The sequence below is a fragment of the Caretta caretta genome, chromosome 4 (genome assembly GCF_965140235.1).
Source record: "Caretta caretta isolate rCarCar2 chromosome 4, rCarCar1.hap1, whole genome shotgun sequence".
Lineage (NCBI taxonomy): Eukaryota > Metazoa > Chordata > Testudines > Cheloniidae > Caretta > Caretta caretta.
In genome coordinates this window covers 107,697,079-107,709,526 of record NC_134209.1, presented here as the reverse complement: position 1 = coordinate 107,709,526, position 12,448 = coordinate 107,697,079, and the positions used below count along the sequence as shown (strand labels likewise).

Below are 12,448 nucleotides of genomic sequence, written 5' to 3'. Positions count from 1 at the left end.
CTGTAATTATAATACTCTGACATGAGGTCACATCTGAATTCAGCTACCTTGATATTTTATTTTTTGCAGTAAAAATTGTACTTTAAGCAATATCGAAAGATTTTAACAACTTACTATGTCTTTAATCCATTAATTTATTTTTCAGTCTTTGCCTTGATGAATTTTATTGACTTATACTTCAAACTTTACAGTATTGTAGAAATGTATTTAACCAGTATTTTCTTCTCTTGCAGATCAAGATCTACTTGAAAATATATTGTTAGATAGCTGCTTTTACCCATGTCAGTCAATAGTAAGTAACATTCTGTTAGAAAGTAAGCTACTTTATAATGCAGTTCATTATTATATGTATCTAGCATCTTTTTCATTCTGAAGGATACTGAAGTACTTTAAAATCATATTTTACATTTTGAAACTTCATACAATTTAGACCTGTTATTTCGCCGGGCTAAATTTTCAATTGTGTGTGCAGGGGTGTGTGGGGGGAAGGGCAATTATAAATGCATACAACAGAAAAATAGTTGTACAAAGGAACCCACTCATACTGAAGACTCAGCCATTTATGCTGGCCATATGTAGCCATGCTTCAAGTTTTTGTAAGGGTTTGACAACTTTGAATAGCCAAAAGGAAAAGGTGTACTTGTGGCACCTTAGAGACTAACGAATTTATTTGAGCATAAGCTTTCGTGAGCTACAGCCGCTGTAGCTCACGAAAGTTTATGCTCAAATAAATTCGTTAGTCTCTAAGGTGCCACAAGTACTCCTTTTCTTTTTGTGGATACAGACTAACACGACTGCTACTCTGAAACCTTTGAATAGCCAGAATGTTAAAGGAAATACTTAAACTAAGACGTTTGAAAATGTTCTAAAGCTTATTATATTCTTAATTTTGAGTTAATTTAGTAGCACTCATGGCATGGAAATTCTGATAGTTAAGGAAATTCTAGAGTCTTCTGTTTGCTTCTCAAGAAGGGGGAGGCTCAGCAGAAACTTCCCTCATGTTGTTACTTCAGTCAATTTCAAACCTTTTCTGGAAAGGCAATAAGGTGACATTCCCATCCTTGTTGTGGCCTCTTTTTGTGAAATATAAGGGCAGAGTAGCTTAAAAAGGCCATAAAACCCTGTATTTAGCCAGGGGAGGATTTCCCTGGAGCACAGAGGACAGTGGAAGACAGCCATAGGCTGTCTTTGGTGCACCCCAACTCAAGCTGTGATGTGTAGGGCTGGAGCAGTGTATGTGGGGTGTGGCTGCAGCATGCAGTGCTGCAGAGATTCCAACAATGCAGCAGCCCATATGGCAGCCTGAGGATGCTGCTGGGACTTACATAGGCCACAAGGGCTGTCTGTTGCTTCAGGAGCTTCTCTAGTCACCAAAGCAACCCAGGACCAGGACGGTGCAAAGGTGGCTAAAAGTCTCCTTTAGCCCTCATAGACTTAAAGGACAGAAGGGATCATTGTAGTCATCTAGTCTGACCTCCTGCATGTTGCAGGCCAGAAAATATCACCCATCCACACCTGTAATAGACCCATAACCTCTGGCTGATTTACTGAAGACTTCAAGTTAAGGAATCCACCATTTATTCTAGTAGAAACCTACAAGTAACCTGTACCCCATGCTGCAGAGGAATATGATCTCCTGAACCCCAGGTCTATGCCAATCTGCCCTGGGGGAAAATTCCTTCCTGACCCCAAATATGGTGATCACTTGGACCCTGAACGTGTTGGCAAGATCCACCAGAGAGACACCTGGGAAAGAATTCACTGCATTAACTCAGAGCCCTCCCCCTCAAGAATCCCATCGCTGGCCGTTGGGGATATTTGCTATTAGCAGTCACAGATGGGCCACATGCAGTCTCATACTGTACCCTCCAAAAATTTATCAAGCTCAATCTTGAGGCCAGTTAAGTGTTTTGCCCTCACTGCTCCCTTTGGAAGGCTATTCCAGAACTTCATTCCTCTGATGGCTGGAAACCTTCATCTAATTTCAAGCTGAAACTTGTTGATGGCCAGTTTATATCCATTCGTTCTTATCAACATTGGCTCTTAACTTAAATAACTCCTCTCCCTCCTTGGTATTTGGCTGTTTTATCACAGAGAGTAATCCTATTTCCCCTCAGCCTTCATTTTGTTAGCCTAAACAAGCCAAGCTCCTTGAGTCTTCTCTCATAAGGTAGGTTTTTCCATTCCTCTGATCATCCTAGTAGCTGTTCTTTGCACCTGTTCCAATTTTAATTCACCCTTCTTAAACATGGGAGACCAGAAATGCACACAGTATTCCAGATGAGGTTTCACCAGTGCCTTGTAGTATGGTAAAACACATCTCGGGCTCTATTGGAAGTACCTTGTCTGACGCATTCTAGGGTTGCATTAGCCTTTTTCATGACCACATCACATTGGTGGTTTATAGTCATTCTGTGATTTCTTCTCCTCTGTCACTTCCAACTGATAAGTCCCCAGCTTATAGCAAAAATTCTTGTTAGTTCCTAAGTGTGTGACCTCCCACTTTGCACTATTACATTTCATCACATTTCTATTAGTCCAGTTTTCAAGGTCATCCACATCTTCTTTATGATATGCTGGCTCTCCTCCATATTGACAATACCTCTCAACTGTGTCTTAGTCACAGATTTTTGTTAGCACACACCCACTTTCTGTGCTAAAATCATTTATGAAAATCTTAAATAAGATTAGTCCCAAGAACAATTCATGAGGATTCACGAGTAACCCTCCTCCAGCTTGATAGTTCACCTTTTTGTATAACCCATTGTAGTCTCCCCTTAAACCAGTTATTTATCCACCTTTAGATTCTTGTATTAATCCCTAATGAATAGGGATCCTCCCTCCCCTGGCCCAAGATATCAGGAACAGGGGAAGGTAACAAACCGATGTCATGAAATATGTAGGAGGTGTGTAAATTGTATATGTTAGTTGTTTGTTTTAGCCTAATAAATATCAGGGTACTTTGCCTTAATTGTTTGAATGGCCTAGGGGATGTCAGAAACTCCTGCTGCCAACCTGAGCCATTTCTTGCTACTAGGCACTTGTGTCAGTATACCTGTAACCATGGAGCTAGAACGTTGAGACAGTGTCTAGGGGGCAATAAACCGGGTCGAGTGCCTTTGTCACTTAGCCATGGCTGTGATCTTTCTAACATCAAAATCTGCAAAACTAACATGCTGTGCTATCTACCAATAACATTGAAGCTTCAAGGATAGAAGCACTGAGCAGCCTAAACAGCGCTACCAAGGCAACAAAGTGTCAGCCTCCAGCACTCAACCACACTGCATTAGTACTATCGAGGTCTTTTGAACCAGCTATCTGTGCAGAGCTGGGAAAGCACATGGGGGAAAAAAAAAAACACATGCAAGTCAACTGACAACACAAAGCAGGATAGGTTAGGAAATCTTTCTGTATTACAGATAGGGAATTCAGAGAGGATTCACAAACCCCCCATTCTTACCAGGTAGCTGGATGCCTTTATTTCAATGATCAGATTTCCTTCAGAAACTGATCAGGAAATCTCAGCTAACACTACTGTTTTCAGAATTGTCTGCTAAACATGGATGCCTGCTTTGAGATAGCTAGGGTTTGATTTTCAAAGTATTGAGTGCATACATTTCCATTGACTTCAAAAGGTGCTGAGCACAGAGCTCTAGCTGCCTACAAAAATTAGAGGACACTCCTGAAAATGTTGGCTACAGTCTGCTGCTTCATCAGTAAAATAGATAAGCTATTACCAGCAGGACAGTGGGGTGGGAGGAGGTATTGTTTCATGATCTCTGTGTGTATATAATGTCTGCTGCAGTTTCCATGGCATGCATCCGATGAAGTGAGCTGTAGCTCACGAAAGCTCATGCTCAAATAAATTGATTAGTCTCTAAGGTGCCACAAGTACTCCTTTTCTTTTTGTCAGTAAAATGGTGGTGGTAAGGAAGAATTAACTAATGCTTGTAAAGCACTGGAAGATCATCAAATGGACTATTTGAAATGAGAGGTATCATAAATAAATATAAAAATAGTTTTAAAGCAGAACACTTTCTCCAGACAAAGTAACACTTAACATAGAGGAAGGGAAGAAAAATCCTCTCTGCAATGATGTGCTTGAGAATAACTTTTTCACAGGGGACAAATTCTCCTGAGCAAGGTGGATAGTTAATATTTTGCTCATCTCCTCTGTGAGAAAAGTACCCTGACTCCAAGAAGTCATGCACTTCCTCTTAAACAAAACAACAACACCCACCCTCCTTCCCACCGATTACATTCAAAATTGAAGATTAGATTAAACTTTCTTTAAGGCCAAAATTCTCAAGCAAGCTGTGCCCTTGCAGGGAGCTGTCACTTATGCTCCTTTCTGCTCTTATCTACAGTAAAATAAACACCTGTGATACAACATGGCCAGAAGGCAGCAGGAGAGTGATGTAGGAGAGATATGTAAATCCCAGGAAGAAGAGAAGCCTTATTCCCTGTAGAGGGAAGAAAGGTTTCTATAGATTAATTAAAAGCACCTCAAGCCAATTAGAGCACCTGAAGCTAGTCACCTGATAAAACCCCCCTGCTTCAATCAGCCAGGGGAAGGAGTTGGAGCAGAGTGCAGTTTGGAGAAGTGCCATTGCTGGCTAGAAGACCAAGACCCTAGGTAAAGAGACTCCCAGCTTGTGCAGAGAGAGAGGGCAGAAAGCCCCACAAGCTGAAGAGCAGGAGAGGGAAGTAGCCCAGGGGAAGGAAGCACGCACAAGTTCAAGTGGTTTACCACTATCCCTATGGCCCCTGGGCTGGGACCCGGAGTAGAGGGTGGGCCCAGGTCCCTCCCTCTCCACTATCCTTCTCTGGGCAGGAAACTGTACCCTGAACCCCTCCCCCCAAGAAGAGGAAGTGCGGGACCCATCATAATCGTACCGGCAGTTTGCCACACGTGGTGTCAATGGTGGGATCTCCGCACTGGGGACTTAAACCAGGGTTAACCAAAACCATCCCATCCCCAAGATGGACGATGTGGTTAAGGCTCTAATACAAACCACTGCGGCCCAGCAGGAGGCTACCCGAATCCAAACAACCACCCAACAGGAGGCGACTCGGGTGCAGCAGGAGACTAATCGGCTGTTGATGAATCAGGCTGCCCAGGAATGAGCTCTGCTACAGGAGCTGGCAGACCAGATGAAGGCCCTTATGGAGCAGAAACACAATTGTGATGGAACCCGGACTATATGGGCCAGCCACTGCCTACAGAAAATGACACGGGAGGATGATGTAGAGGCGTACCTCCTGGCATTTGAGAGAACAGCCCTGTGGGAGAGGCCCAGAAGGTCTATGGCTGCAGAGACTGGAGGATTACCCCCAGCTGAAGGCAGAGATCCTGGCCAGATCCCGAGTAACCACAGCGTTGCGAGCCTAGAGGTTTCATGAATGGCAGTATACAGAGGACAAGACACCCCTATCGCAATTGTTTGACCTGATCCACCTGACCCAGAAATGGCTGCGCCCTGAGGCCCTCAGGTCTGAAAAAATGATGGAGCTCCTGGTATTGGACTGGTATATGAGGGGGTCACTTTGTCACTTAGCCATGGCTGTGATCTTTCTAACATCAAAATCTGCAAAACTAACATGCTGTGCTATCTACCAATAACATTGAAGCTTCAAGGACAGAAGCACTGAGCAGCCTAAACAGCGCTACCAAGGCAACAAAGTGTCAGCCTCCAGCACTCAACCACACTGCATTAGTACTATCGAGGTCTTTTGAAGCAGCTATCTGTGCTTTGCGCTTGGGTTGGCCAGAATGACCCCTCTACCTACGATGAGTTGGTCTCCCTCATGGAAAGACAGCTGGCAGCCCATGAACTGTTCCAGACCCCAGGGGGTGAGACACTGCAAACCAGGAAGACAGCCCCAAACCCAAGGCCCTGGATTGTCGAGAACTACAGAAGAACCATAACTGGGAGGAAAGACACTGAGGAATGGCCCAAGGCCAAGAGGAGACCTGGGGGTTTGGGAAGAGAGGGCTGCGGGGGCTGACCAAATAGCCCCAGGCAGAGGGCGGCAACCGGGATAAGGGGTTGGTGTTAAGAGTGTGGGGAATTGGGGCATATAGCAGCCCAATGCCCCAACAGGGAAGAGCCTATGCAGTACAATCTGGGGGATCCTGGGGAACAATGTGGCCTAATCGGCCTGGTAGGGGTCGCAGTGATCTCATATGGGTATACAAGGTCAGTAAAGATGAATGGTATTGCGACCATAGCATTAGTAGATTCCGGGAGTGTTGTCACACTGGTCTCGGGGAAGTTGGTGGGACAAGACTAACTAACCCAGTCCAAAACCACAAGGGTAAAGTGCGTTCATGGCACAGTAAATTTCTACCCCACAATCCCACTACGGATTGAGATCCAGGGAAACACTACCAGGGTAACTGCAGGAGTGGTCCCTAGGCTCCCCTACCCGGTCTTAATTGGTAGGGACTTCCCCGGGTGTGAGAACTTACTCCCCCCAGTAGAGCCAGGGGAGGGTAGCAACCCCCGGGATGAGATGGAGGCACCTACAGATAGCCTCATCCCAATTTTTGCGGAATTTGCCCCAGAGCTATTTTCATCCGCCAGGAAACCCCGAAAGTCTGGGTGGGAAAAGAGGGCAGATAAAAGGCTAGGGACCAGGATTCTAGGAGAGAACCAGAAAGCCTCCCTTGTTGGTAAGCGAACTCGTTCAGGAGGTCAGGAGACAATTCAGGCCAGTGAGGACTCAGAGGCGGTTCCTAGCCCAAGTAGGGCCAGTCCCAGGGGCGGAGAAGAAATAGGTCCCATGGAGTTAGGTCAAATCGGTACCGCACGTGAGAATTTTGGGCAGGACCAAGCCAATGACCCACTATATGCGAATGTGAGGGAGGAGGTAGTGGAAGTAAATGCCGTACCCGTGGAAGGAAAGACCAAAGGCCCAAGGCCGTATTATGTGATCAAATGTGATCGGTTGTACCGAATAGTGCAAATTCGAGGGGAAGAAGTAGAGCAGCTTTAGTACCACGGAAACACACAAGGGCAGTACTAGAGTTAGCTCACAGTCATTTATTTGGGGGACATCTAGGAGTAGACAAGACACTTGATAGAGTCCTAAGAAGATTTTATTGGCCAGGAATATGCGCGGAGGTCCAACGCTATTGTACCTCCTGCCCGGAATGCCAGTTGCATAGCCCCCGACCTCATTTGCGGGCCCCATTAGTACTTTTGCCTATTATTGAAGTCCCTTTCGAAAGGATCGCCATGGACCTATTGGGTCCACTGGAAAGATCAGCACGGGGCCACCGAAACATATTGGTCATCCTTGACTACGCCACACGGTATCCAGAAGCCATTCCTTTAAGAAACCCCACATCCAAGGCAATAGCAAAAGAACTACTTCAGGTTTTTGCCAGAGTGGGCATCCCTAAGGAGATCCTGACTGACCAAGGAACCCCTTTCATGTCGAAATTAATGAAGGACTTATGTACCCTGCTCCGCATCCATGCCGTACGGACCTCCGTCTACCATCCACAAACAGATGGATTGGTAGAGCGGTTTAACTGCACCCTTAAAGGTATGATCCGGAAGGTGGTAGCACAGGACAGAAAAGACTGGGATACCCTTCTACCATACCTAATGTTTGCAATATGGGAAGTGCCCCAGGCGTCCACCGGTTTCTCTCCCTTTGAGCTACTATACACACTCCACCCATGCGGAATATTAGATATCGCCAAGGAGGACTGGGAAGAACAACCCAACCCAGAAAAGAATGTCATTGAGCACGTGACACAGATGAGAGAGCGAATAGCTCGAGTAACCCCTATAGTATGAGAACATTTGGAAAAAGCACAAGAGACCCAGTGGACATATTATAACCGCTGGGCGAAAGTACGGAAATTTCAGCCAGGAGAATGGGTGATGGTGCTAGTCCCAACAGCAGAAAGCAAACTCCTGGCCAGCTGGCATGGGCCATATGAGATAGTGGAAGCCATTGGGAAATGGACTATATGACCAGACAACCAGACTGCCGAAGACCAGAGCAGATCTACCACGTAAACTTACTGAAGCCCTGGCGTGACTGAATGCCTGGTCATTCGGAGAGCTCCACCTCAGACGGACGACCCACAGGAGCCGGTGAGGATATCCCCCGAGTTAGCCCCAGAACAACGAACAGAAGTCATTGATATAATCCAGTGGAACCAAGATGTGTTCTGTCCCACATCATATCATCACCAGGCCCGGAATAAGGGTGACGATAAGACCGTACTGGATACCGGAAGCTAAAAGAGAGGAAATTAGGACAGAAGTGAAGAAGATGTTGGAACTTGGGGTTATTGAAGAATCCCACAGCCAGTGGTCTAGCCCTATCATCCTAGTACCCAAGCCTGACGGTACCCTGAGATTTTGCAATGACTTCTGGAAGTTGAATGAAGTATCCCAATTCGATGCCTATCCGATACCACGTGTCGACAAGCTAGTTGATCAGTTAGGCAAGGCCCGATACCTAACCACTCTGGACGTGATCAAAGGATATTGGCAAATTCCCCTGGCCAAGAACGCCAAGGAGAAGACTGCTTTCTCTACACCTGATGGCTGGTTCCAATACACTGTCCTTCCTTTTGGACTCCATGGGGCACCTGCAACATTCCAACAACTTATGGATAAATTGCTGCGACCCCATGCCAGGTATGCCGCCGCCTATTTAGATGATATAGTCATCCATAATGCTGACTGGGAAGCGCACCTAGGGAAAGTAGAAGCAGTACTAGACACCCTGCGGAAGGCCGGCCTCACTGTCAAACCTCTCAAGTGCGTGATAGGACTAGCTGAGGCAAGATACCTCAGGTATGTAGTAGGGAGAGGCTTGGTAAAACCCCAGTGGAACAAAGTGGAGGCAATACAAGGTTGGCCTCGGCCAGTCTGTAAAAAGCAGGTTAGAGCATTTCTCCAGTTAGTAGGGTACTATCGGAGATTCATCCCTCATTTTGCCACAAGAGCAGGGCCATTGATGGACCTGATAAAGGCTCGGGGCCCTGAGATAGTAAAATGGTCTGATGCAGCAGAAGGAGCATTCGCAGATTTAAGGACAGCCCTTTGCTGCCATCCAGTACTCATAGCCCCAGACTTCAAGAAAGAATTTGTCCTACAAACAGATGCCTTGGAAGTAGGGCTAGGAGCCGTCCTTTTGCAGATGGTAGGGGAGGAGGAACACCCGATCCTGTACCTCAGCCAGAAGCTCCTCCCCAGGGAACAAAAGTATGCCATTGTTGAAAAGGAATGTCTAGCAATAAAATGGGCCATGGAAACTCTCCGCTGCTACCTACTGGGGCGGCGATTTACCCTGATGACAGACCACGCCCCGCTCCAGTGGTTGCACAGAAACGAGGAGAAGAGTGCAAAAGTGACTAGATGGTTGCTCTCTCTGCAACCCTTTCATTTCCGAGTACAGCATAGGGCTGGAAGCCAACACGGCAACGCAGATGGCTTGTCAGGAAAGCATTGCCTCTCGTCCCAAGTAGCCCAACCCCATGGTGTTGAGCGCGGGGGGGAGGAGGATATGTGATACAGCATGGCCAGAAGGCAGCAGGAGAGTGATATAGGAGAGATATGTAAGTCCCAGGATGAGGAGAAGCCTTATTCCCTGTAGAGGGAAGAAAGGTCTCTGTAGATTAATTAAAGGCACCTGAAGTCAATTAGAGCACCTGAAGCTAGTCACCTGATAAAAACCCCCTGCTTCAATCAGCCAGGGGAAGGAGTCGGAGCAGAGTGCAGTTTGGAGAAGTGCCATTGCTGGCTAGAAGACCAAGACCCTAGGTAAAGAGACACCCGGCTTGTGCAGAGAGAGAGGGCAGAAAGCCCCACAAGCTGAAGAGCAGGAGAGGGAAGTAGCCCAGGGGAAGGAAGCACACACAAGTTCAAGTGGTTTACCGCTATTCCTAGGGCCCCTGGGCTGGGACCTGGAGTAGAGGGCGGGCTCAGGTCCCTCCCTCTCCACTATCCTTCTCTGGGTTACTAGTGGGACAGTAAATACCCTAGTTCAGGGGCAGTAAACTGCGCTCTGAACCCCACCCAAGAAGAGGAAGTGCGGGACCCATCATAATCGTACCAGCAATTTGCCACACACCTTTGGCAAAAAGGTCATATTTTCTTTTAAAAAACAAATAAAATTGAATGCAGCTTTGACTAATCTGGAAGAATGCTTAAGCATGCTTTCTTCTTTTTCTTCGAGGAGTGTGCCTGTGGGTGCTCCACTTTAGGTGTCTTGGCGCCCTGGGCTTGTAATCGGATATTTTTAGTAGCAGTCCCCCGGTTGGCCGCGTATGCACAGCAGCTGTCTCATGCCGCTCATACCTAACATGCGCAGCCAACTGTCCCCCAGTTCCTTCTTTACCACCTTTGGCTTGAGTTGGAGTGACAGTTATTTTGTTTCCCCCCCCCGGCTAGTAGCCCTCTTATTCGTTTATTTCTCCTTTTTCTTGTTTATCTTATTAATTTATTTTTTATTTTACTTTTTGTCCCCCTTCCCCTTTCCTACCTCACCTCCCAGGCAGGTACCAGTGAAAAACAGAAGAGGGACTGAATGGGATTATTCCCATTTCTACTTCAAAACTAATATCCCCTCAGGCATGCCGGCTCTCTTGGCTTTAAATGGTGCCTTACCTGCAGGCTCTCTATACTGGTCTTTGATGGCCACGCACAATGTATCCAATGCTTAGGGGAGACACACATTGCTCAGACTTGTCCCCACTGTAAAAAACTAACTGCTAGGACGAGGAAGGCCAGGGATCTCCAGTTAAAACACCTGATGATGGAGAAATCCCTCAGGCCAGCCTCCGACCCCGAGTCCAGGACGCTTCCCAGCCAACGGTTGCCAGTGGCAGCGTCTGACAGGGGTTCTACCTCCAAAAAGACTGCATAAAAGCGGTCTCATTCTTCCCCACAGTGAGATTTGCCTCCAAAAAAGCGATCTCCGAAGGCAAAATCTGTTCTGGTATTGATGGCACCAAGAGTGCCGGACCGTGAGGCACTGGGAACATCTGGTACAAAGACTTCCCAAGAGACTAAAGACCTGGTGCAGGCTAGCTCTCGTAGTGCTTTGCGCACTGAAGCCAAGCTTTCCAGCTAGGCACCAATGGAGCCAAAAAGAACCTCGGCACCGAGCAGCGCAGTGGTGCCACCTGCTGCCCCTACACAATGCAGCAAGTCAGTGGCACCGACAGCTCTCACCCTGATTCCCAGCCAGAGCATGCTGCCGTCCTCTGTACTGAGCCCCCCCGGTGCCACAGCAATTCATCAGACAGGTGGACCTCCTGGTTACCTCAATACCTGGGACTCTGCTATTCAGCACCGATTGTATCCCAGCCAGTCTGGGACCAAGCCTGGTTGTTACCCCCGTCGACTCGGCCCCTTCTTCCTCATCGCTGGAGAGAGAAGAGTATGAGGCAGGGATCTACACCCCTTGCCGTTCCTCACCTAAACCGGGACCCTCTCAGAACCATATATCTACGGATGCACAAGGCTGGGAGCCTCTACCATTGGTCCTGCCTCCCATGACAACCCTGCCTCCCATGGCAACTGGGCATACTGGGACCTGTGGGCATTATATAGGGCCCAAAACCTCAGCCCCCCCAACACACCTAGATCCAGAATGACTCGATCCCCTTCACCTCCTGCACCAGCCCCCTCAGAAGCGCTGAATGAGGAGGTAGAGGAACCTGAAGACGCGTCAGAGGGTGATACCATTCCACCCACCCACAATTTTTCATCTTCGCCAGACGAAACAATAATGCCATAACCCCACATCTTGGGGAATGATTTCAAATCCTTTCAGGACCTCTTCAAACGAGTAGCTAAATCCCTGGACATTTCACTAGCAGAGCTACCAGAGACCCAGCACAAACTCACAGATATACTTCGGGCATCCCCATCAGCGAAGATTGCATTGCCTATTAATGCAGCCATAATGGATCCGGCAAAAATAATCTGGCAGACACCTGCCAAAGCCCCATTTTCTTGTAAAAGATCTGACAAGAAGTATTATGTGCCTGCAAAAAGAGCAGTTTTTATTCAGCCACCCTACCCAAAATTCATTGGTGGTAGCAGTGGTTAATCAAAGAAGAAAGCAACATCAATCTAGAACCACCTCTTATGACCAGGACTGGAAAAGGCTAGACCTTTTCGTGTGGAAAGCCTACTCATCAGCTACCCTCCAGTTCCACATAGCCAACTACTCGGCCTTACTAGCCAAATACACACACAACCTGTTCTCTCAAATGTCAACTTTTATTGAACAGCTCCCAGACGACAAATGAGAACAATACAAGGCTAACATCATGGAGGGTTCCATCATCACCAGAACGGCACTCCAGGCTTCTCTTGATTCTGCAGACACAGCAGCACGTTTGATAGCTACGTCCGTTGTCATGCATTGTGCTTCCTGGCTACATCTGTCCGGGTTTCCGAGAGAA

General features: G+C 47.3%; 1 protein-coding gene across 9 annotated transcripts in view; it reads left to right on the top strand.

Annotated features, from left to right (window-relative positions):
- The window catches only part of NSUN7 (NOP2/Sun RNA methyltransferase family member 7), a 73,157-nt gene that overhangs the window by 27,687 nt on the left and 33,022 nt on the right, over nt 1–12,448 (top strand). For all 9 annotated transcript variants that reach the window (XM_048848508.2, XM_048848509.2, XM_048848501.2 and 6 more), the window contains one exon: nt 234–292. In XM_048848508.2, the coding sequence (XP_048704465.1) occupies nt 234–292 (59 nt within the window). The remainder of the gene's footprint in view (nt 1–233; nt 293–12,448) is intronic.